At 40.4% G+C, this 24,894-nt stretch overlaps 1 protein-coding gene across 1 annotated transcript; it reads left to right on the top strand.

Annotated features, from left to right (window-relative positions):
• The first annotated feature begins 9,469 nt into the window (after positions 1–9,469).
• Positions 9,470–24,601, top strand: LOC146894039 (uncharacterized). Its single transcript, XM_087901687.1, has 6 exons — positions 9,470–9,538; positions 18,950–19,076; positions 19,272–19,332; positions 20,693–22,218; positions 22,385–22,494; positions 22,901–24,601. Exons 1-6 carry the CDS (start codon positions 9,536–9,538, stop codon positions 23,486–23,488), a joined length of 2,415 nt encoding a protein of 804 aa, XP_087757813.1. The 5' UTR covers positions 9,470–9,535; the 3' UTR covers positions 23,489–24,601.
• The last annotated feature ends 293 nt before the right edge of the window (positions 24,602–24,894 follow it).

Raw genomic sequence — 24,894 nt, forward strand, 5'->3', positions numbered from 1 at the left:
GGAGAAGGGGCCGGCCTCGGGCCCCAAAAATGCAAGCGTACGGCGGCTGAGAATCATTGGCAGCCTACCTCCCCCAGGAAGCCCTTAGTGAAGTGGAAAAATCTGGCAAACGGCACTTGGTGTGGTCCGGACCAGGTCTTAATTTGGGGCAGAGGAGCGGTTTGCATATTTCCACAGGATGCAGAGCTCCCGATCTGGGTCCCTGAACATCTGGTGTGGACTGTGGATTCCTCTGTCCAGAAACCTGAGGACGAGGCAAGATCGAGAGATCCCGCGGACATGGCGGCAGAGGCGGCAGCGGAGTTGGCAGATTCCTGAGAGTTGATCCAGTGCCTGATTTTACCCCTTTCCCAGCTTTCTGTCGCTCTGCCTGATCTGCCCCTTTCAGCCAAGGCTGCTTGACCCCCTGAGGGGAAAACAGCTACTTCCCCTGCCCTGATAGCAGCTATGGGTGCTCAAGGCTAAAACCTTGCCAGATACACAGAATTACCATACTATTCAAAGTATCTAAATTCACAATTGGACTTTGTAGTCAATCTTTACAACTGGGTGAGGATTTTAACCTCTGCTGGTCACAGGTTAAGATTTTGCTGCTTTTTCTCGGACCCCGGAATACAAAATTGCTAATTGGCTCTAATTTAGTTTGGCTAGTCATACCAGGGGTCCCATTTTCCGGTGCTGTAGCCCTACTCAAGGGCACTATTCTGAGCCAACGTTTCAGATATTGTGCAAGCACTGTCTCTTCCAGGAATGCTTATGTATGCATACACTGGAGTGTCTTCTCCTGGCCAGTGGCTTCAGGTCCGCCACGGCCTGGCCCTAGTAGGCGTTCGCCTTGAAATATCTTTCAGCATAAATGTGGCTGGATTCTATGTATGACTAGTGAAGCAATGACGGGTAAGGATTGAATGGGAGGAGACTCTGACCTAAGACAGAAAGGTATTTTGACCTGGAATACTTTTTCCACGATGGGTAAAGAATCTGCCTGACCATCACCACCTAAGACAAGGTGCTAGTCATCATATTTTATATAAAAAGGGAGACTTGTAGCTACCAAGGTTTCTTCCCTTCTCTCCTGGCGATTCAGGGCCGTGTGACCTCCGGCTCCCTGGAGACTCTGCACTAGCTCTGGCTTGAGGGGATAACTTAGCAAGAACCTGGTTCTCTTTGTTATGGTGATTCCACTTGTATTCAAGCTTTTAGCAGTGGGCCCATAACCTGCCTCCCCAGCTGATCCTGCTCCAGGTGCTGGGAAGACTTTAATCTTCTCCTCCTGCTCCTGGATGGGAGGAGGCCTTGCATTTTCGATCCTTCTAGCCCACTGGTATAAATACTCGACTTGAGTTTAATAAAGTTGCCATTTACTCTGGTAAATGAGCAAAGGTCTCTTTTGTGTGTGTCTCTTTTTCAACCCTCAGGACAATCATCCATTCTCATGGGCCCGAGTTTGGGAAAGCGCGCAGCCTGAATCGGGTGTGGGTATCCAAGGGAAACTGCAGACTCTTACAAACTACTGCATTTCTTTATGTTTATAAGTATGTATGAGGACAGGGTGTGGTGGGTAGAGCTACACATTTATGGTGGTTGAGTCTGATCTAACAGGACAGATGGGCCACAGGTGGGCATCCGAGTGGAATTCAGTCCCAGTGACTCTGGATCTCCTTCCTCTGTTCTTCCCTAGACAGCTGAGAGCACCATTTGAATTTCTTCTCATCTCTACTGGGATGTTCTGCTTTGATCTACATTATCTACAATGTTCTTTTACTTTTATCTCAATCTGATATTGAGACCACAGCCCAATCAGTTTTTTTATTTTCCCTGGCTGTAAGCCCACCAGAACATCTATTTCCTTTATTATGTTATACTGGCAACCCATCAGGATGTGCAGAAGAAACTTCAGGATGAGATTGACAGAGCTTTGCCCAGTTTTGTGAGTGGATGGTGCCCAGAGAAGGCACTCATAGGAAAAGAAATAGCAAGAACATGACACATCAGTCTCAATAAGAATTTTTACATCAGGCCATGCATTGGTTCTTCTATCCAACAAGAGTCTAAGATAAATGGGGGAGGGACATAGGAGATGAACGCAACCCATAGAAACACACAATCTTTAATACAGTCCTGGCTCTGATGTATCTTTTTCTGTTATTACAAAAATACTAAATAAGAGACACACAGAATGCCTGGGTGAACCATGAAAATAAGTAGCCGTCCCCCAGTTGTCTGGATAGTGATCTCTGCTGATGTCCTCAGGGTGCTGTCCCCACTATATGGTGGTTGGCTGCCTGTCACTTGTCTTGGCAGGCTGGCCTGACTCCTATCAATGGCTCCTCTGTGCAGTCCATTTTGCATGGCATTTGTGTATGTGGGTGTGTGAGTCAACTAGGAATTCTTTTCTTCCTGTGGTTTTGATGGTGTATTAGACTCCTTCCTATCTAACTAGCATGATTTTCAGAAGTTCTTTGAGTGTCAGTGCCCTCTGCTGACCATAGCATGCATTACAGTCAGTGTGCTGGACAGGTTCTCTCAGGAAGAATCCAGGTCAAACCCTGTGAGGTGGCTAATGTTCCAGCTTCAGCTGGTTTGGAAAACACCTAGATATGCACTAGAGGGGTGCCTGCCTTTGTGCTTTCATGAATTCCTAAGTATTGGTCACCTGCTGGTGGGATGCAGCCGTGGGTCCAGTTGTGCTGTGGGGAGCATCTCATTGCTGAAGTGCAGGGAAAGGAGAGCTTGGCAAGTTCCCACATCCTTGTCATCCTGTCTAGGGAGGGGTTTGTTTGGTGGTGAATAGAACTTTAGAAAAAGAGAAGGCCAAACAGTTGGGGGACTTTAAGAGCTCACTGAGTTCTGGCCAACAACCTAAAGAAGAAGAAGATGGGAGGAGAAGACAGCTGTGCCTTACAAAGTCAACACTCAGAAAGGCAGCACACCCAACAGAACCTCATGGTGACAGGCTGGCTTGTAGGGACTATACTGGGTAAGGATAGAGGTAGGGAGGTGGCTAGTGGCCTCCTGAAAGAGAAAAGCGCATGGTCGGCAGGTGAACCCATACTTCTACAGGCAATCTCCTAGCTGACTCCCTGCCCTGCCACCCTGTAGCAATCATTAAGGGCAGAGACATGGCAAATTTCCACCTAGATGGAAAGTCCTTGCTTAACCTTGAAGTTGTCTTTAAAATTTCCTTATTATTTCATATGTGTGGGTTTGTGGAGGCTAATCTTGGTTGTCATTTCCACTACATCTCTAATGCATGCATTCAGGCACTGGTGAGGGATTTTATTGATTGGGTAACTTGAGGTGGCAAGACTCACCCTAAATCTTGCACACCCCTTCTGGAGTCAGCCCACAGAAAAGAACATGGAAGAGGGAAGCTTCTGTGTTTTTGTCTATTTGTCCTCACTCTCTTCAAATCCATCTCTCCTGAGGCATTCTTTCACTGGTGTTAGACCCTGCTTTGGGATTTCAATGCACACTGAATTTCAGCAGCTCTCTGGGACTCACTCGAGCGTCCTGCAACTGACAAGGACTGCTGAGGTATTTAGGTTCCTAGGCTGCAGATCTGCCATGTGCTTGTCCTTTCTATCTGGAGACCACATGTGTAGGACTAGCTGGACCTCTGCTTGTGAACGACTAATATAAACAGCCCTTAATATATATGTTTCTGCATTTGTGGATGTAGGCAATGTGTATGCATGCATGTTGTGTTTGTGTCTGTATGTGTTTCTGTGTCTGTATGCATGCGTATTATTTCCAGTTGCTCTGTTCTTGGTGAACAGTGACTAAAATTGACTGTTTTGTCTGCTCTTAGTTTTCAATGAACCACATCCTGTCACTGAACAGCTCACCAATTGGGAAAACTGACCAGTGAACTCTGGTGCCCTGCTGTCTTGTCAGGTGTCTTTGCCTGCATTCTACTTGCTGTGATAGAATACTGACTTCAGAAAAGCAGACATTTCTTTTCAATTGCAGATAAATGTCTACAATAAAGGGAAGCCAGGACAGAAACTCAGAAAGAAACCTGGAGGCAAGAACAGAAGCAGAGGTCATGGAGGAACACTGCCTACTGGATTGCTCCTCATGGTTTGCCCAGCTTACTTACTTATATCACCCAAAATGACCATTACAGGTCGGCACCACCCACAGAGGGCTGTCCTTTCCAAACCAAGCACTGATCAAGAAAACACGCCACATATTTCCCTTCAGGCCACTCTGATGGAGACATTTTCTCAACTAAGGTTCCCTCTTTCCAACTGATCTTTGTATTGAGCTGAAGACAATGAAAGAAAGAGAGAAAGAAAAAAAGAATGAAAAGAATAGAGGGAGGAAGAAAGAAATATAGAAACTTCTAGTATATAGGGTAACAGATGCATTCAACTGTGCCATTTTTTGAAATATGAATGTTAGGTTTTCATTTTTGGTCCCCGTGCTTTCTCAGCAGGCAGCACATGGACGGCCATCTCCCTATCTTTGATCTGTACTGTTTTCAGGGTCCATCAAACCTGCATAGGGACAGTGACATGAGCATTCCCACTGCTGCCCATAGCAATAAAATGGATGTGATGATTGAGTCCTGTGTGGACAATTTAAAAAGTCTGGTCCTTTATCCACAAACCTGCGTTTTCTACATCAACTGACTTTCCTTGTCATTTTAGCTACATGTTATGATTTCTGCTATCTGTCTTACCTATTGCAGATGTTTCCTTAAAATTCTCTGGAGAAAAGATAAGGTACACTGTGGAGAGCAGGGACAAGGCATGTAACAGAATGATGACTGTTTGAATGGCTGTATCTGTGTATTTTTCTGTTGATGTGCTTTCCAGTTGATGCTCTCATCTGGATTCCTCCCTGTGCATGGCTGGTGTGCAGCTGTGTGGTGAGTTCCTTCTATGTGACCTGTGTTGGCCTGTTTTTGTGATTTTGTTGAATTACCAGCTCTAAAAACATTCTGCCAATTTCTCAAAATTCTTCTAGACATATTAATTGGTCAATGTGGTGATTTGATAGAAATTGACACCCACAGAGTGTGGCACTATTAGGAGGTACCAAAAAACCCAGCATATCTAAGCAGACCAGTCAAGTTGTAGCCTCACCCTTTAATGGTTCAAGCAAGAGTTCAAGATAGTAGCAAGGGGTGGTGACCTTGAATCTTACTAGTCTGAGTCTCACTCCTACAGGGTGCCCTTATGGGACAGGTGTGGAGCTTAGGGCCCAGGGAACAGATGATCTAAAAACTCAAAACAGCAAACAATCAAACACAAACCAAGTAGGAAGAAATGCCTTTGATAGTTACCCCATTTAAGAATTAGGAAAAAAATCTAGCCTGGATCCTATATTCCCAGAACTTTGGAGGCTGAGGCAAGCAGATCTCTGTGAGTTTGAGGCCAGCCTGGTCTACAAGAGCTAGTTCTGCCTGGTGCTGGTGGCACACACCTTTAATCCTAGCACTCAGGAGGCAGAGACAGGTGGATCTTTGTGAGTTCAAGACCAGCCTGGTCTACAAGGTCTATTTCCAGGACAGACTCCAGAGCTAGAGAGAAACCATGTCTTGAGAAACCAAAAAAAGAGCTAGTTCCCGGACAGGTTTTAAAGCTACAGAGAAACCCTGTCTCTAAAAACAAGAAAACAAAATACCACCACCAACAACTGAAGAGTCCAGGAATAAGAAAATAAAAATATAGATTCCAAAAATAAGAATGTAGAAATAAAGAAATTTAAAGTTATAAGTCTAGGAGAATGAGAACAGACTGTCAGCAGCTTTCTCAGCAGATCAAGGATCGTTCATTCACAGTGAGCTATTTTCTCAGATGTTTGGGAAGCCTATGTCAATTTACAAGTGGTTGTATTATTTACAAGGCCAGAGTGTCTCTCTCTACAAATTGAGAGTAGTGTCCTGGCCATCCCTGATAAATGACAGATATGAACTGAGTTAACCTTTAGGAGACAGAGATATGTGTCCTCTGGGTTAGACGTTGTCTCCATTATGGAAAACTGGCACCACCAGAGGAGAGACATAAGACTCCATAAGACATAAGACATATGACATAAGACTTTACACCCGGAGGTACTAGGAGACAGTGAACAAATACAATTGTTTAATTAATGAGCTTTGATAATGGAGGTTATAAAATATGGCAGTCAGTATCTGAATTTTACCTTGAGATAATGTGAAAAGCTTTCTGCTATCTCCTAAGTTCTCAGTCTAAGAACCAGTTAATCCTAGTTTATTAACCTTCTAGTATTACAAGCAGCCCCTTTTCTGACTAATTGCTAAAGATATCTATTTTCTCACAATTAATGGCTTTCGTTGTAATCTCCCCTAAAACATATTTCATGATGCCTGCCTAATTCCCCTTTGACATTAGCACTCACTCACCTCCCTAGGGTCTCTGCTGACCAACCCAAGGGCCAGGGCAAGTTTGTAAAAATTCTTTTTGTTGGATCCAGTAGGGTCGTGCAAAGATGAGAACACCACCAAGTTTAGTAAACCAGAAGCAAACTTTATTCCAGAAACCAGATCCCAGGAAAACCAGAAGCAAGCTCAAAAATAAAAAGTAAAAAATAAAACACCGTGGGGCGCAGAAACTTATCAGCTAGCTGAAACCACAGGCAGAGTTCAGGCTTCTGACACTGTGGCATCGACTAGTTTCTGACCTCACCTTTTATAGTTAGGACACCAAGCATTAGGTCTGGGTAAAGGAATTTTTACAACCTTGCCCTGACCCTTGGGTTGATCAGCTGAGACCCTAGGGAGGTGAGTGAGTGCTAATGTCAAGGGGGAATTAGGATTAACTTGTTCCTGGGCTGAGAATTTAGAAGAAAAGTCTTTCACACTGTTTCCAGGTAAATCTTCAGATACTGACTGCCATACTTTACAACCTCCATTATCAGAGCGAATTAATTAAACTTTTGTGTTTATCCACTGTCTCCTGGTACCTCCGGGTGTAAACTGGGGTCTTATGCCTCTCCTCTGGTGGTGCCAGTTTCCCATAACAGAGACAGTGTCTGACCCAGAGGTCACATATCTCTGTCTCCTAAAGGTTAACTCAGTTCACATCTGTCATTTATCAAGGATGGCCAGGACACTACTCTCAATTTGTAGAGAGACATTCTGGCCTTGTAAATAAAACAGCCAGTTGTAAAATGACCTAAGCTTCCAAGCATCTGAGAAAATAACTCACTGTGAATGAATGATCCTTGATCTGCTGAGAAAGCTGCTGACAGTCTGTTCTCATTCTCCTAGACTTATAACTTTATATTTCTTTATTTCTACATTCTTATTTTTGGAATCTACATTTTTATTTTCTTATGCCTGGACTCTTCATTAGTTTACTTAGGTTCACAGCTTTATGTTTCCTTCTTCCTATATCCTAAACTTCTACATTCTAATCTTTAGTGTCTATATTTCTATTTCTATATTTTTGTTCTTGTTTTCAGACCCTTCATTTTTGTTCAGAGATAATGCCTTGTGCCCTTACTATAAAAAGTGTGTTCAGAAACCAGCCTTTTGCCACAGCCTAACAAACACCATCTCTGGCTGTGGTCTCAGCTAGCTGATAAGCTTCTATGCCCCGCAGTGTTTTATTTTTATTTTTTATTTTTAAGTTTGCTTCTAGTTTTCTTAGGATCTGGTTTCTGGAATAAAGTTTGCTTCTGGTTTATTAGACTTGATGGTGTTCTCCTCTTTGCGTGACCGCCCTGAACCCAACACAACACCAAAAAAAATTAGGAAAAGCCATGCAGTGGTGACATAATACTTGTAATCCTAGCACTTGGGATGCTGAGGCAGGAGGATATCAGTGAGTTCAAGGCCTGCCTCATTTACCAAGCAAGTTCCAGGAATGGTAAATAGAGAAACCCTGCCTCAAAAAACAAAACAAAACAAGACACAAAAACAAAAGAGTTAGAAAAGTGCTCATGAAACACCACGAACCAACTAGATTGCACTTAATAGCAATCAAAGGTGAAATAAAAAAGGCAAAAAATTTCTTTGATGAAATCCAACCTGCTTCCATTGTCAAAGCTGTACAGCCAGAAGAACTAGAAGGAACATGTGCCCATCGATCAAATTAAAAAAAAGCAAGACTCTCATATGATCATAAAAGATAAAAATCTTATGAGGAAAAACTTGACAAAATGCAGCAGGAACTCGTGCTATTCTCCATGACTTTCAGAGTTCACAGAGTTCACTCTGCCTTCTAAGTGATGGGATGATGATAGTAAAGGAGTTTGCTTCCTTTTCTTCTATATTTAGTTTAATTTTAAATTTGTTCAACTGTTTCTGTGTGTGTATGTGTGTGTGTGTGTGTGTGTGTGTGTGTGAAAGAGAGAGAGAGAGAGAGAGACTGTGAGAGAGACAGAGAGACAGAGGGGGGTTAGTATAAAGTTATAATCCAACACTTTCTAGGTCATATGTCAAAAGATTTCATTATGAAAACAAAAGTCAATAAGCATCTGTGAACTTTTTATTTGTTTGTTTATTGGTATGTTTGTCTGTTCATTCATTCATCTGTTCACATATTTGCTCTATTTCTTTACAGTGGAAGAGTTCAGTTAGGGTTAGGAATCAGTACAGAACAATCCATCAGAATGCTAGGTAGGAAGTTATCCTGGAGGAAGGGTAAGACATCATGACCTTCCCCATAGAGAGGGAGCATTCTGAGGGGAACAGGTCAGGAAGGCAAGAGTAAGATAAGAAACCTTAATTTCAAGTGCTGCCTGCTTCCCACAAGTCCTTTCCCCAAAGTCAGGCATTTAGATAAGAAAGGGTCTCCATTCACTCCCTCTTGAGGAATTTCAGGCCTTGACTTTAACATTTGACTGGGGCCTATTGGCAAGGTCATTGCTAGCTACACTCCTCCTCCAGGAACCTGAAGCCACACCCAGGTTCACTTCTGCTGGCAGCCATTGGAATTCATTCTCAGATACTGCATCCCCTTCAGGACACAGACCATTTCTTTTAGAAATCCCTTCCCCACCAGTCACATATGTCAGATACATAAATACTCACCAGCAGAAGCTTGAAAGCAGCTTCTAAATTTTTTTTTTGATTTTTTTTTTCTCGAGACAGTGTTTCTTTGTGTAGCATTCCTAGGTGTCTGGCCCTGAACACACAGAAACCTGCCTGCCTTCTTTGTGGAGTTTTGGGGTTATATCCTTGTGCCTCCAACAACCAGTTCATTTTTAATGCCAGGTTATTTAGTTTAATTTTAGTTAAAATTTTGAAATTGTATGCTTCCTTTGAAAACCGAACCCATTGATTTACATTAGCAAGAGACTTGCTGTTGATTTTGGCATAAATTTCCAGCCAATGTCGGATAGGTCTGTTTTTAGATTGGAAGCCAGTTTTGGACCATGGAGCTGAATCCCTTCTGCTCTCCCAGCCCCGTCACTCAGACCGCACCAGCCAATCAGAACCTTCAGCAGACCTGCCAGTCAGATGGGAGGGTCCTAATGGTAGCCAGACTTCCTATCCACTTCCGCGGCTTGGGTTCTCTTGTGGGGACAGACAGCGTGTCAGCTTGGCAGCTACATCATGGTGAGTGAGAGGTTGCTCTACAAGGATGGGAGGAGTGACTGGGATTGGTGAGCGAGGGGCTGCTGTCCCCAAAGTATGTGGAGCGGCGCTGAGACTCGCGGCCGGTATGGAGGCCGGGTGGGAGCAAGCGGACAGACAAAGAGTTTAGCGTTTTCTGCTTCAGTAGTCCTAAACTTAGAGCTCTCTGTTGGCAGCCTCTGAATCCCTTCACTGCCTGGGCTGTGTATGCACAGAGCAGAGCGTTGGGAGCCGCAGATGGTGGTGTCTGTCGTGCATATATTGTCACGTGTGGAGAGATATCAGCACATTCGCCAAACGCGGAGTCTCCTGGTCTCTCCTGGGTCTTCAGAAGTTCTGCACTTTTAACATTTAGGTTTGGGAACCGTCTGTAGTTAATTTTGTGTGGCTTGTATATGGTTTCTCCTGTGTAGAGTAATGCTCCGCTACTAAACTGTGATGTAGACGAGTATAGTTGATAAAAATTAATAGTATAAGGATTTACCAGTACTTAGGAGACATTAAGTCACACAAAGCAGAATTAAAATGAGGGAGGGCTGCATCCCAAATATCCAAAGATGAGTAGCATGCACACCATGCCTGTTAGAAATTAATATGATGAGATGCAAATGTTTGTTTAGCAGGATTAATCAGCAATTAAGATACATTCCTATAACAAATGAGAGAACCATGATTTACAAGCAGCCAGAAGACCCACTTCCCCATCAAAGGCCTATGACCTGCTGCTCAGGGCCCATTAAGGTGTCACAACCTTGTGTGCCAGGAGAGTATAATAATTCTAGAACAGTTGGTTTTTTCAGCTCTTAGGAAATGAGATGTGACTCAGTGTCCCCTGTGCTGATTGAGGTGGACTTGAATCCTGTCTGCAGCCCCACAGGGCATTGCCCTTGCTATTCTCCTGGCTGACCACCATAAATTCTTCGATTACATGTATGCTGCACCGCCGAGCTCTAAAAGTACCAGTTTGAGTCATACAGTGGGACTGTCCATTGCAGTAACAATAAAAGGATTTGCATGTGGAACATGGCTTCTCCCTTCAGACCAGAAAAGTAGGAACCATGTACTGTGTACATTGGAGGTGGTAAACACACTGGAGAATCGCTAGATCTTAGTCTGAAGTTTAAGGCCATGAGCTGCAGGGGTCTCCTTTACAAAGAAGGACCTAATGGGGTACAGTGATTGACTTTCTGTGTAATTTCCCATCATACATTAATTCCTTCCTTGTGAATGAAGACAGACACTGGTGGGTGTATGGTTTAGGGAGGAGAGCTTGAACTCCTAAGTATTTAGTTTCCAATTAGTGAACTCTCCCATGCAGATGTGTTCAATCCTGGTTGACATAGTGAAGTCAGCTCAGACGTTTGAGACATAGACCATTGACTGTAACTCCAAGTGTCAGCTTACAGCACTCAGTAGCTAACATTTTACATGGGACAAATTATTAATGGCATTCTCCCTACCAGTGAAGTGCCTACTCTGTTTCAAAGTCAGTATAACTGGGTGTTCTCTTATTTTTTATAATTTTAAGAAGTCAATTATTGGTTATCATTTTTTAGATTTCATTTTCTCCAATGGCATAAGTGCTAAAATCTCCTTGTTTCTATTTTCCAATGTTTCCAAGTTTTTGCATTTCATTCCATTTTTTAAGTGCTGTATTTGTCTATTTATTTATATCAGTTTAGAGCAATGATTCTCAACCTTGTGGGCCATGATTCCTTTTGGGGGACCAAATGGACCTATCACACCACTGGCTTAAGACCATCAGAAAGTAGGGCCCTGTCCATTGGACTGGAAGGGCTGAGCAGAAAGTTCTGTGATATCTGAGTAATTTGATCTCTGATCACACCCAGTAGGGGAGCTGATAATATTCTGAGGCCCTGCTGCGTGGCATTAGCCACTGAGGGACTCTGGGAAGGCTTAGCAATCTGTAATAATAGTGAGACGTAGCTTACAGGAGGTTCTTTCTAGGATTCTTCTTTGCTTCTGTTGTAGTAAGTTATAAGGAAGACCACAAGCTATGCCAGAGTGAGTGTAGGCTGTTCAGAGAAGGTCTGTTGAGCTGTCATTTCTGCTGGGATTTGGATGGACCATGAGCCAGGCTGTGGTTCTATTGCTCTATGTAATGACCTGGGCAGTGGTCCTTGTCCTCTGAGCTTTCCTGTGTCTGGATTTCCTGGGGAGAGGGAGACTCTGCAGCCCTGGCATGGTAGGATATTATGCTTGTAATATCACTGTCCAGTGTAGAAACAGTCATGCTTTTGGTATGCAGTGGCAAGACAGATTTGAGAACTGATAATCTGGTTTCTAGAAGTTCTGAATATTGCAGCCTACTTTCAAGTTTGTCTTATAAATGTTTCAAATAGTTTAAAAGCTGGTAGACCTTCAGTGATGTTGATTTAGCAATGCAAGATTAAAATGTTTCTAACTTTCTGCTACCACCAGCTGCAATAGTGTGATTCAGTGATGTTGAGTTCCAGGGAACAAAGGGAGTTTCAGAGCTGCAGAGGTTTCTTAGGTGTGTATGGTGTTGGGCAGGTAGATAGAGCAGAATCTATATCTTGTGCTATAATTCATTTGACAGGAAGCAGAAATCATTCTATATTGTTTTGTGCTTGGGCATCAGTATGGCTGGGTTTACCTGAAAACAGGAGGTATAAGGACTTGCAGGACCATAGCAGTAGATCATCTCTTTTTGCAGAAAAGGCTCTAGAGCATGGGGCCTCTCAGGAAGAAATACCAGTAGCTGGAGCATCAGGAACAACAGTTTAAGGATCACTTGGAGTTAATTTTGTGAAAATTGTGAAGTCTTTATTCAATTTCTATACACATAAAATCATAGATATCTGGATAACATTGGTCAAGATCACACGTTTCCTGACTAAGTTTCCTTTGGTCTTTTGATTAATAGCTGACTATATTTTTCTACTTTTGTTCTTGGCTTTTTCTCTCCATTCTCTTTATTCATTCCCAAATATCATACACATTCTTGATTGATCAGCTTTGTGGTAATTTTTTCCCCCGAGACAGTGTGTCTCTGTGCCTTTGGAGCCTGTTCTGGAACTCTCTCTGTAGACCAGGCTGACTTCAAACTCACAGAGATCCTCTTGTCTCTGCCTCCTGAGTTTTGGGATTAAAGGTGTGTGCCACCACCACCCAGAAAGAAGTCATATTATGTCAGTCTGTGTACTATTTTTCATAATCCCATTGAGTACTCTTTATACATCCAATATGAATGTAGCTTTGTAATCAGCTTTCCTGTTATAAATTGTTGGGAATTATCATTTTACTGTAGTTATTTAAGGTGCAAATTTAACATACACATCATCTTAATTTTGATGCATCCTGTTTCCAAGGAATATTTATTTACTTCTTTATTTTTTTAGGCTTTGTTGCTCTTGTTAATCTGTGAGAGACTTTTGGCTTATTGGATAAAAGGTATTATGAATGTTGGCAGGTAGCTCAGCACATATTAGTTTTAGAGGTGACCTAAGTTCAGATACCTACCATCAAGTTGTGAGGCTCATAACTCTACCATTTCAGATTGAGGGCATCTGAATCCCTCTTTTCTCTGTTGCTTGTATACGTGTGGAAGAAATTCTCACTCTTGCACAAATATATGCAAAAAATGGCAATAAACTTGTTTCCAAAAGTACTAGTGACTTATAAAGCAATAGAGCAAAACAAGTTGCTTTAGGTGTGCACTGATTCTTTAAAAATCTGTTATCTTGCATTTTGTTTTCAAATGTTTTCATTTCTTCACTCTGATTGCAGACTTACAGGCAATCATCAACCAGGGGGAGCAAAATGGTGTCTAAGTGATCCTAACAGATATACTTTTCTTTACTATAAGCTAATGAGTTTTTCTTAAGTAGTCAAAACTATTTTTTTATAAAGTTAAGGCACAAGAAGGTTTCAAGTGAATCTCTCCATTTCTGGTACAACAGCCTTCCACACCCCAGTCATTTTCTATTATTGGTAAAGGATAAAGAACTGAAGTGTATAGGATGAGTGCTTGTTAGTAATTTCTTAGAGTGTTATTTTGGTTAGAATCTTCTTTTTATTTATAGGAGCATAATATGTCTTTGTCAGTGCTACTCGTCTGTATGGTTGATTTTATTCATTGTTATTTAAGTATATTGTTTATTTTCTGAAAAATAATGGTCTCACCAGTTTTGTATTCAGAAGATTTCTCATGTTATGAGTTCCTTGAGTTTTTGTTGGTTTAGGAAGTTTCTTTGGAGAGACAGTTTTCGTTTTATCTTCTTTGTCTTAGATGTTTGCCTCTTTCCATTTCCTGGCATATCTATCTTTGTTTGTGTTTTTGCTGCTTAATTGATCGATATGATTAATACATTGCCTTTGGATCTTTAAAACCTTCTTGTATACTATTGTCTCTTTCTAGATAGCCTCTGCTATCTGCATGACATAGCTTAGACTGATCTGAGAAAATACCAATTGAGAGTCTGTCTAGATCAGAATACCTGATTAAGGTATTGATGTGGAAGAATTGTCTGTATTCTGTCAATCATGTTTTAATAAAACGCTGATTGGCCAGGCAGGCAGTATAGGTGGGAAAACCAGACAGGAAGTAGAGGTGATGCTATGAGAACAGGAGAATTCTGGGAAGCAGGGGTTCCTCAGCCACTCCTGCGCAGATCACTGAAGAGGCAGCATGTAACCTGCCCAGCTGAAAAAGCTGTGTGGCTAACATAGATAAGGATAATGGGGTAATATATGTTATAAGAGCTAATAAGTAGCCAGAGCTAAGGGCCAATCAGTTTATAACCTAATGTAGACTCGGTGTGATTTTCCTTGGGACTTGCTGGCTTGTTGGGGTAATGGGCGGGACAGAAACCCCAACAAGCCGGCCCCTCATACTACATATGGCGCCCAGACGTGGATAACTGAATCCACAGAAAGCTTGAGAAAGCTTGGAAAAGAATAGAGTAAAGCATGTTTTGTTGGTAGCAGTAATTTCTCGGGTCTACTTTGCTTGCTAGATGCAAGCAAGGCTCTCATCTAAGAGAGGCTTCCTGACTCAGCTTTAGCTGCAAAACCTTGCAGCTCATTAAGAGGTCCTGCCATGAAACACTTAAACGGTGTTGATGAAAATCTGAACTCATGCTTTTCGGTTTTCAGCTGTAGCAGGAAAAAAGCTGTGCTGTTTTAAAATGTCAGCTTTCTGGGCTGTCCTGCCAAGGCAATCTCTGACTCTTTCAGGCAGGCAGTTCGACTGAGTGTGATCTGTGAGCAGAATGCTGCAACTTGCTTTCTGACAAGGACCTTGAAACGCCATAGAGTTGTTGCAGTGAACACAGCTCTGGCTGGTATCTCAGCCATGAGGCTGGAGAGCTAAGAAATGAGATGGATCTAGCCGTCAAAGCCACGGCTCTCCATATTGCTTAGTAAATTAAAGGCTCATGTAGTCAGAAAAAGAGAGATACAGTAAAGAGAGATTCAAAGAGGAAAAAAACCTCTAAATGGTTTACTATGTGTTAAAAATACATGCAGGCTAAAGGTGAAAGTTATTAAAAATAAGAAAGAAAGGGAAAAATAGGGTATGGTGGTACACACCTTTAATCCCAATGCCTGGGAGGCAGAGGCATATTGACCTCTGTGACTTCAAGGGGCAGAGGTAGATTGACCTCTGTGACCTCAAGGTGTGGTAGTACACGCCTTTAATCCCAATGCCTGGGAGGCAGAGACAGATCTCTGTGAGTTCAAGGTGTGGTAGCATACACCTTTAATCCCAGCACTGGGTAGGCAGAGACAGGAGGATCTCTGTGAGTTCAAAGACAGCCTGGTCTACAGTGTTATTCCAGGACAAAGATATACAAAGATCCTGTCTCAAAAAGTAAAAGTAAAAATAAAAGAAATAGAGATTAAAATAAAGCTGCATAAAGATGGAAAATATACAGATAATCTTGATACTGTGTGATATTATGCTCTCTTTGAATTGTTTGAATGCTGAGGAAGGAGCAACAGCTGCTAAAAAATATTTGCTTATAAATGCTACAGAATTAATCCAAGATAGGCATTTTGAAAATACCTTTGCTTCAAAATTGAAGTCAAAATGTATGTTACTTTGGAGAAGAGATTTTGCTTTTGTTTCCACAGAAAATGAGAGGCTGTGGATTTATTCAAAATTAAGAAAAATCACCTTTGACCAAGGGAGGCCAACTGAAAAATCTCCGACAGGAATAGATGGCCCAGATGTCTGAGTTCTACATCCAGAACAGATTCAAGACTACTGCCTGAGATGATCAAGACTCACAGGATACTCCAGTCAGGACTTGATTATAACTCTAAATTTTCTTTAGGTCCCCATAAGATTATCAGTGCCCCCAACCAGCAGGAAGTAGCCTGAAATACTACGCCCACATTCCCAACAAATGGACTATGGGTATTTTTCTTTGCTTAAAAAAAAAAAGAGGGAAATGATGCGGGAGAATTGTCTGTATTCTGTCAATCATGTTTTAATAAAACGCTGATTGGCCAGACAGGCAGTATAGGCGGGAAAACCAGACAGGAAGTAGAGGTGATGCAATGAGAACAGGAAAATTCTGGGAAGCAGGGGTTCCTCAGCCACTCCTGCACAGATCACTGAAGAGGCAGCATGTAACCTGCCCAGCTGAAAAAGGTACTGAGCTGTGTGGCTAACATAGATAAGGATAATGGGGTAATATATGTTATAAGAGCTAAAAAGTAGCCAGAGCTAAGGGCCAATCAGTTTATAACCTAATGTAGACTCGGTGTGATTTTCCTTGGGACTTGCTGGCTTGTTGGGGTACTGGGCGGGACAGAAACCCCAACAAGCCGGCCCCTCATACTACAAGGTATCTGAGAGAGATTTGTTGACTTTGATTAATATAGGAAGGCCCTTCCGCTGAGTTGGCAATATCTGAGCAAGCAGCCTTGGGATAGACAGGAGAGCTAGTTGAGCACAAGACAGTGACAAAGCAAGAGGGAAAGCCAGAAAACAATGGTTCGACATGTTTTGCCTTTAGTTATTGGCTTGAGTATCTATCCTACACTGTCATAAGGAGGAATTGTGAAATAGGGTTAACAACCAAATAAACATATTCATTACCTGAGTTGCTTTTGATTGCATAATTTAATAACAGCAACAGAGAAGAAAGTTGTAACAAAAATGGGACTCAAAGAGGCTTTTGTTGATGCAAAGGACCTGGGAATGTTGACTCTTAGAAGAATGCTTATGATATTAGAAAACTGGACAAAGAGCTTAATCATCTGTTCTTGTAGGACCTAGAAGATGGGAATGTTGCGAGTAATGGCAGAGAGTGGAGGTCAAGGTCATAGGATTTTACTGGGCAGTAGGCTCTTCAGGGTATCATCAAGCTGGCCCAACCTAAGTTCCTTGAGAGACCAGGTAAAGTCCATGGTTCCTGGGTCACTATATACCTCCCAGTTCCTGACAGACTGTTGCATTCCCTCAGGCAGTGAAGCATTCAGGCTGATTTCTGCTTCTTTGTATGATCCCTTAGTAGTCAAGGAATCATGAATGCTTAAAAGGACAATCGAACTTAGATGTTAATCATGTGTGTGCTGTATAGCTTGCAAACTTCATTATATCCTTGTATAGACATAGGGAGCTTGGTCATTTCCCCACTGCCCAGACTCATAATAATTATACAGAATTTTTATTAATTATAAGACTGCATACCCAATAGCTTAGGCTTCTTATTAAGTAACTTTTACATCATAAATTAACCCATTTTTTAAATCTGTGTATCACCACATGGCTGTGACCTACTGGTAAGGTTCCATCCAGCATCTGTCTACTTCAGTGGCTACATGGCATCTCCCTGATTCTGCCTTCTTTTCTCCTCTATCTCCATTTGGCATCCCCACCTTGTTCTATTCTGTGCTGCGATAGGCCCAAAGCAGTTTCCTTATTAACCAATGGGAATAATACATATTCACAGCATACAGAGGGTAACTCTTACATATTAATTTAATCAATTTCTATTAATCTGTGTATTGCCATGTGGCTCTGTCTTACCAGATAAATTTCTCAGTGTCTGTCTTTGGTGGAGCTACATGACTTCTCTCTGACTCCGCTCTCTTCCTTCTAGCATTCAGTTTAGTTTTCCCCAGCTATGTAAGTTCTGTACTATAGCTCTGTTATAGGCCCAAAGCAGTTTCTTTATTAACTAATGATAATCACAGCATACAGAAAGGAATTCCACAATTTGAGTTTCTATAGCCTCAACCCATTTCCTGTTCTTTGTGCCTGCTGTGTTGTGGTTGAAACTAATCAGTCAGCTTTCTTCTTTTGCTGTCATTACTTTCCACCATCAGAAATTCTATCACTAAATCACACAGGATTCAGTAGAATTAACTGCTATTTAGTGCTAAGGTGGTTTGGTAGCCTACTGTTTTCATTTTTGTTTGTTATATTTTGAAGACAAGGTTTGACTGTGTAGCCCTACCTGTCCTGAAAGTAGCTCTATATATCAGGCTGGCCTCAAACTCAGAGAACTTCTGAATGTGACTCCCAAGTCCTGGGGTTAAAGGTGGGCTTTTTTGTTTTTATATTGTTGTATGGTGGTTTTGTTCCTATCAAGCATAGGCTGTTGTACTGAGCTTAACCCATATTTTGAATTTTAAATGAAAGGCTAGGATGACTCTTTGCTGTTGAGCCATGTTTCCTGTTCTGTGTTGATTATTTGTAATCAGCATATTTTTTCATCTGTCCATTTGTAATTTTTTAAACACACAGTGCCTTTTAGTAAAACCTCTTTTTCGTTGCAGTTTAAATTGGGCAACTTCAGGGTTCTGGTAGATGAATAAAGAGTTGAAGTGAATGTGTTACTCTTTGTAGAAACTTCAGCAAAAGCCTATGAGTTATTTCTAGCTTTTATGTTTGTTTGATTGATTTTTTTCCATGTGAAACAGGTATTTAACATGTATTTCTGGCTGCCCTAGAAGTGATTGTATAGACTAGGCTGGTATTCAACTCAGAGGCAGATAGATATACATGCCTCTGCCTTCTGAGTACAAAGATTAGAGGAATGATTAAATGCATCCAACTTTTTCATTTTATTTTCTTTTTATAGTTAGGAATTAATCACTCATACAATTTCTCTTATCTGTACTCTGTTCTGTTGATCTGTTTATATATCTTTCATTGTTGGTTAGGAGGTATTTCTCTTACAAAGTGATATCCCAATCACAGGGTTCAGAAATGACAGAGTTGAACCTCCTATTCAGTTTGCTTCTAAAGTGACTTGGTGATTTAATTATGATGTCTTTGTCATGGAATAAGTATGGGGAGCACCAGAATTATATGACTATACTGTCAAAGAAGTATACATTTACAGTGTTGTCAAAATCATACTTTCTGTTGTACACCTGTATGGGATATTTTAGAATTCAGTGACCTATGATGACGTGCATGTTGACTTCACTTGGGAAGAATGGACTTTGCTGAATCCTTCCCAGAAGAATCTCTACAAAGATGTGATGGTAGAGACCTACAGAAACCTCACTACTATAGGTAAGACTGTATTACCTTTCATGTTTTATATAAGGGGACAACTATTCATTGGTTAATGATGCTCTTTTGCAATATGATTGAGAAAGAAGAATGGGGTAAATAAATCTGGCATGGTTGTAAGGTTTTCTTCAAATGGTAAATAATTTTTTTGCAATTTTTAATATAAAACATACAATTTCTGGCATTATATTTTAGAATACAGTTGGGAAGACCATAATATTGAAGAACATTGTCAAAATTCTAGAAGACATGACAGGTAATTTTCATGTATAAGCTGATACCAATGTACCTCTGAAGAATTTGTAATTAATCCTATATGTTTTAAACAAAAGCAACAGTGTAAATAATAAAGTGCATTGATGTATATTAAATTCTCACAAAATCATATACCTTAATTTCAGATAGGTGAACTACATTTGCAAGTCATTCTTTGAAGAAAGAAAACAATATCTTAATCTATATTACCATTTGAATCATAATACAATGAGAGCTATACTGTAAAGTTGTCAGTTCATTTATCTCATATTATTCACATTATAAAAGATAAACATGTTGATCTCTAAAACTATCTATTATACTAATAGTCCATAGAAAAGGTAGTTTCACCCCTATACTGTGGCTGTGTTAAGTTTAGTGAGGGGGCATTTAGAGTTATGAATCAAGGGGAAGGTGTTTTGGAGTGGCCTTAATCCATATACCACAAGTCTATGAGGACAGAAAGTCAAACTGGGTGAACTCAATGTGGAAACCTTATATTTGTTATTCTTCCTTTACTGGGTACATCATATATTACTCTGGATACAAGACACATGAGCATACGACGTGAAAAGATATAACATACCTCTTTCTCTGAACAAATAGAAAATATGTAGCAGTCCCAATGTTGAGTATACTTGTTGAGCTTGATGTAAAAGTATACAAGTTTTCTGGTCTCATTGTTAATATATCAACAAGCTCACATTTCAGAAAACCACACTGAGTACTAGGACTGTGTAAATACTTCTGTTTGTCCTAGTTCACTTAGCAATTGTAGCATCACTCACAGTATAGGAAACGTTATGAATACAATAAGAGTTGTAAAGCTTTGAATTTTTTCAGTTCTCTTCAAATTCATGAATGTTCTCATACAGAAAAAAGATTCTGTAAATGTGAACCATGTATTAACGGCTGTTATCAGTTATCTTCAATGATGAAAAGCAAACCGTAATGAAGGGAAAAAACAAGATTGTAAACATGGTGATAAAACCTTAACATATAATTCCTCTTTAAAATAGGACTAAATTGTAAAATTAATTTATTCAGATAAAAATATTCAATAATGTATTAAATGTGGTAATGCTTTTACATGTACCATTATCATTGTAGGCATGAAAAAAGTCAAACTAGAAAGAATCATTCTGGATATACTCAATGTGTTAAAACCTTTGCACGTGACAGTCAACTTCACAGTCATGAAAAAACACATAATACATTAAAACCCTATGAAGGAAATGAGTTTGGTAATGCTTTTTCACATATATTCATCTTCAAATGCATAAACGAATATGCACTGGAGAGAAACCCTATGATTGTAATCAGTGTGGTAAAGCCTTTGCATGTCAAAGTCATCTTCAAAGTCATAAAAGAGCCCATACTGGAGAGAAACCCTATGAATGTGATCAGTGTGGTAAAGCCTTTGCATTTCACTGTAGTCTTCAAAAACATAAAAGAATACATACTGGAGAGAATCCCTATGAATGTAATCAGTGTGGTAAAGCCTTTGCATGTCACAGTACTCTACAAATTCATGAAAGAACCCATAATGTAGAGAAACCCTATGCATGTAATCAGTGTGGTAAAGCCTTTGCATATCACAGTTATCTTCAAAGTCATGAAAGAACCCATACTGGAGAGAAACCCTATGAATGTAATCAGTGTGGTAAAGCCTTTGCACATCACAGTAATCTGCAAAGTCATGGAAGAACCCATACCGGAGAGAAACCCTATGAATGTAATCAGTGTGGTAAAGCCTTTGCATTTCAGTGGTCTCTCCAAATACATACAAGAACACATACTGGAGAGAAACCCTATGAATGTAATCAGTGTGGTAAAGCCTTTATATGTCACAGTACTCTCCGAAAACATAAAAGAATCCATACTGGAGAGAAACCCTATGAATGTAATCAGTGTGGTAAAGCCTTTGCATGTCACAGTAATCTGCAAAGTCATGAAAGAACCCATACCGGAGAGAAACCCTATGCATGTAATCAGTGTGGTAAAGCCTTTGCATGTCATAGTACTCTACAAATTCATGAAAGAACCCATACTGGAGAGAAACCCTATGCATGTAATCAGTGTGGTAAAGCCTTTGCATGTCACAGTACTCTACAAAGTCATGAAAGAACCCATACTGGAGAGAAACCCTATAAATGTAATCAGTGTGGTAAAGCCTTTGCATGTCATAGTACTCTCCGAAAACATAAAAGAATCCATACTGGAGAGAAACCCTATGCATGCAATCAGTGTGGTAAGGCCTTTGCATGTCACAGTACTCTACAAATTCATGAAAGAACCCATAATGGAGAGAAACCCTATGCATGTAATCAGTGTGGTAAAGCCTTTGCATATCACAGTTATCTTCAAAGTCATGAAAGAACCCATACTGGAGAGAAACCCTATGAATGTAATCAGTGTGGTAAAGCCTTTGCACATCACAGTAATCTGCAAAGTCATGGAAGAACCCATACCGGAGAGAAACCCTATGAATGTAATCAGTGTGGTAAAGCCTTTGCATTTCAGTGGTCTCTCCAAATACATACAAGAACACATACTGGAGAGAAACCCTATGAATGTAATCAGTGTGGTAAAGCCTTTATATGTCACAGTACTCTCCGAAAACATAAAAGAATCCATACTGGAGAGAAACCCTATGAATGTAATCAGTGTGGTAAAGCCTTTGCATGTCACAGTAATCTGCAAAGTCATGAAAGAACCCATACCGGAGAGAAACCCTATGCATGTAATCAGTGTGGTAAAGCCTTTGCATGTCATAGTACTCTACAAATTCATGAAAGAACCCATACTGGAGAGAAACCCTATGCATGTAATCAGTGTGGTAAAGCCTTTGCATGTCACAGTACTCTACAAAGTCATGAAAGAACCCATACTGGAGAGAAACCCTATAAATGTAATCAGTGTGGTAAAGCCTTTGCATGTCATAGTACTCTCCGAAAACATAAAAGAATCCATACTGGAGAGAAACCCTATGCATGCAATCAGTGTGGTAAGGCCTTTGCATGTCACAGTACTCTACAAATTCATGAAAGAACCCATAATGGAGAGAAACCCTATGCATGTAATCAGTGTGGTAAAGCCTTTGCATATCACAGTTATCTTCAAAGTCATGAAAGAACCCATACTGGAGAGAAACCCTAATACTGTAATCAGTGTGGTAAAGCCTTTACATGGCACAGTCATCGTCAAAGTTTGAAAGAACCCATACTGGAGAGAAACCCTATGAATGTAATCAGTGCGGTAAAGCCTTTGCACATGCCAGTAATCTGCAAAGTCATGAAAGAACCCATACCGGAGAGAAACCCTATGCATGTAATCAGTGTGGTAAGGCCTTTGCATGTCACAGTACTCTACAAAGTCATGAAAGAACCCATACTGGAGAGAAACCCTATGAATGTAATCAGTGCAGTAAACCCTTTGCACATGCCAGTAATCTGCAAAGTCATGAAAGAACCCATACCGGAGAGAAACCCTATGCATGTAATCAGTGTGGTAAGGCCTTTGCATGTCACAGTACTCTACAAATTCATGAAAGAACCCATACTAGAGAGAAACCCTATGCATGTAATCAGTGTGGTAAAGCCTTTGCATGTCACAGTACTCTACAAATTCATGAAAGAACCCATACTAGAGAGAAACCCTATGCATGTAATCAGTGTGGTAAAGCCTTTGCATGTCACAGTACTCTACAAAGTCATGAAAGAACCCATACTGGAGAGAAACCCTATAAATGTAATCAGTGTGGTAAAGCCTTTTCATGTCATAGTACTCTCCGAAAACATAAAAGAATCCATACTGGAGAGAAACCATATGCATGCAATCAGTGTGGTAAGGCCTTTGCATGTCACAGTACTCTACAAAGTCATGAAAGAAGCCATACTGGAGAGAAACCCTATGAATGTTATCAGTGTGCTAAAACTTTTGCATGGCACAGTTATCTTCACAGGCATGAAAAAAACACACTGAAGAGAAACATTATGTATGTAATTAGTGTAGTAAAGTCTTTGTTTATCGTAGGCTTCTTCAAAGATGAACTAACACATGCTGGAGAGATGCCCTATGAATGTAATCAGTGTGGTAAAGACTTTGCACTTCACAGTACTCTTCAAATGCATAAAAACATCACACAATGGAGATAAACTCTATGAACGTAATCAGTGTGGTAAAGCATTTACAGGTATGAATAATCTAAATCATGAGAAAAAATCATACTGCAGAGAAACCCTATAAATGTATTCAGGGTGATAAAGTTTTGTACTTCATAGGAGTAAAACTTTTGTGTGCAACCATCTGTTAAAATGTTTGCATATGACAATAGATATTGACTACATGAAAAAGATACTGAGGACTTCTTATTATAACGTATTTGGTAAGATCTTTAGCCAAAACACTTATAATCAGCTACACAATGATTTGGGATTCTCCTTTGTATGCTGTGAATGTATTTTGTTACCATTGTTTAATAAAGAAGCTGCTTTGCGCTAATGACAGGGCAGCAGAGAGGAAGGCAGGAATTCCAAGCAGAGATAGTGGAGAAGAGAAAGTGGAGTCAGACTCCATGTATCTGCTGATGAAGGAGGCAGATGCCCTTACTGGTAAATCACAAATTTTGTGGTAAAATACAAAATAATGAGAATGGATTAATTTAAGATTTCAGAGTTAGCTAATAAGAATCCTGAGCTAATTCTAGGCCAAGCAGTGTTTTAATTAATTAGTATAGTTTCTTTGTGATTATTTCTGGTCTGGGCAGCTAGGTATGAACAAGAATCCTCTGCCTACAACACAAGACTATTTCTTCTGTAGAAATAAATTTGACAGTGTTAACCATCTTTTCAAGCATTATGATGTCTTTTTTATACTGTTTGTACTTACAAACTAATGATAAAATGAATTTGTGAATTTATGAAGCCCTATGTGTAGGGTAAATGGGCCAATCAAAAAAACACATCCAGACCCTGAAACCAGAGCTAGTGAATTATATGATTTTGACTGTGAAACTGGAGACAAAGAAATACATTCTGACTCTAAAACCGAGACAAAGAAACACACTTTGTTCCTGAATCCAGAGCCAATGGGAGAAACACCTGACCCTGAAACCAGACCCATTTCATAAGTCTTCCCAAATGTTTTATTCCATCAACGTAGAAGGGTTGATTTCTCATACTTCAAGCCTACCTGATTGCTTCATGGTGAAGAAAAACTCTGTAAGCCATTGGGTACCTTAACAACTGTATTATAGGAATGAATTCTTACAAGAGAAAAACATTCATGAGTGAAAATATGTTTAAAGAGTTGTTTTAATTGTGATTATGTGATATCAGTGTGTTTTTTTGTGGGTATGTGAATGTGCATACTGGTTTCTGATAATGTTAGAGTTACATAGGCAGACTCTCTGTCCTTTCTGTGGGTGAGCATCTCATTTGCTCTTTTCACTAAAGACATGTATACACAAAAGGTAAATAAACATTTACATTTTAGCATCCAAATTTCTTGTAGTCCTGATTAACATAGTACTTGTCTTTGGGGGTATTTCTGAGGCAGCCCT

Source organism: Myodes glareolus, chromosome 25, assembly GCF_982192425.1.
Source record: "Myodes glareolus chromosome 25, mMyoGla1.1, whole genome shotgun sequence".
In the NCBI taxonomy this organism is placed as follows: domain Eukaryota; kingdom Metazoa; phylum Chordata; class Mammalia; order Rodentia; family Cricetidae; genus Myodes; species Myodes glareolus.

Excerpts from the sequence above, each read along its gene's own strand:
- LOC146894039 (XM_087901687.1), top strand. Across the intron at positions 19,333-20,692 it reads AATTCTAGAAGACATGACAG|TCATAAAAGAGCCCATACTG; the intron begins GTAATTTTCATG and ends TCATCTTCAAAG. Across the intron at positions 22,495-22,900 it reads TGGAGAGAAACCCTAATACT|AAACCCTATGCATGTAATCA; the intron begins GTAATCAGTGTG and ends CATACTAGAGAG.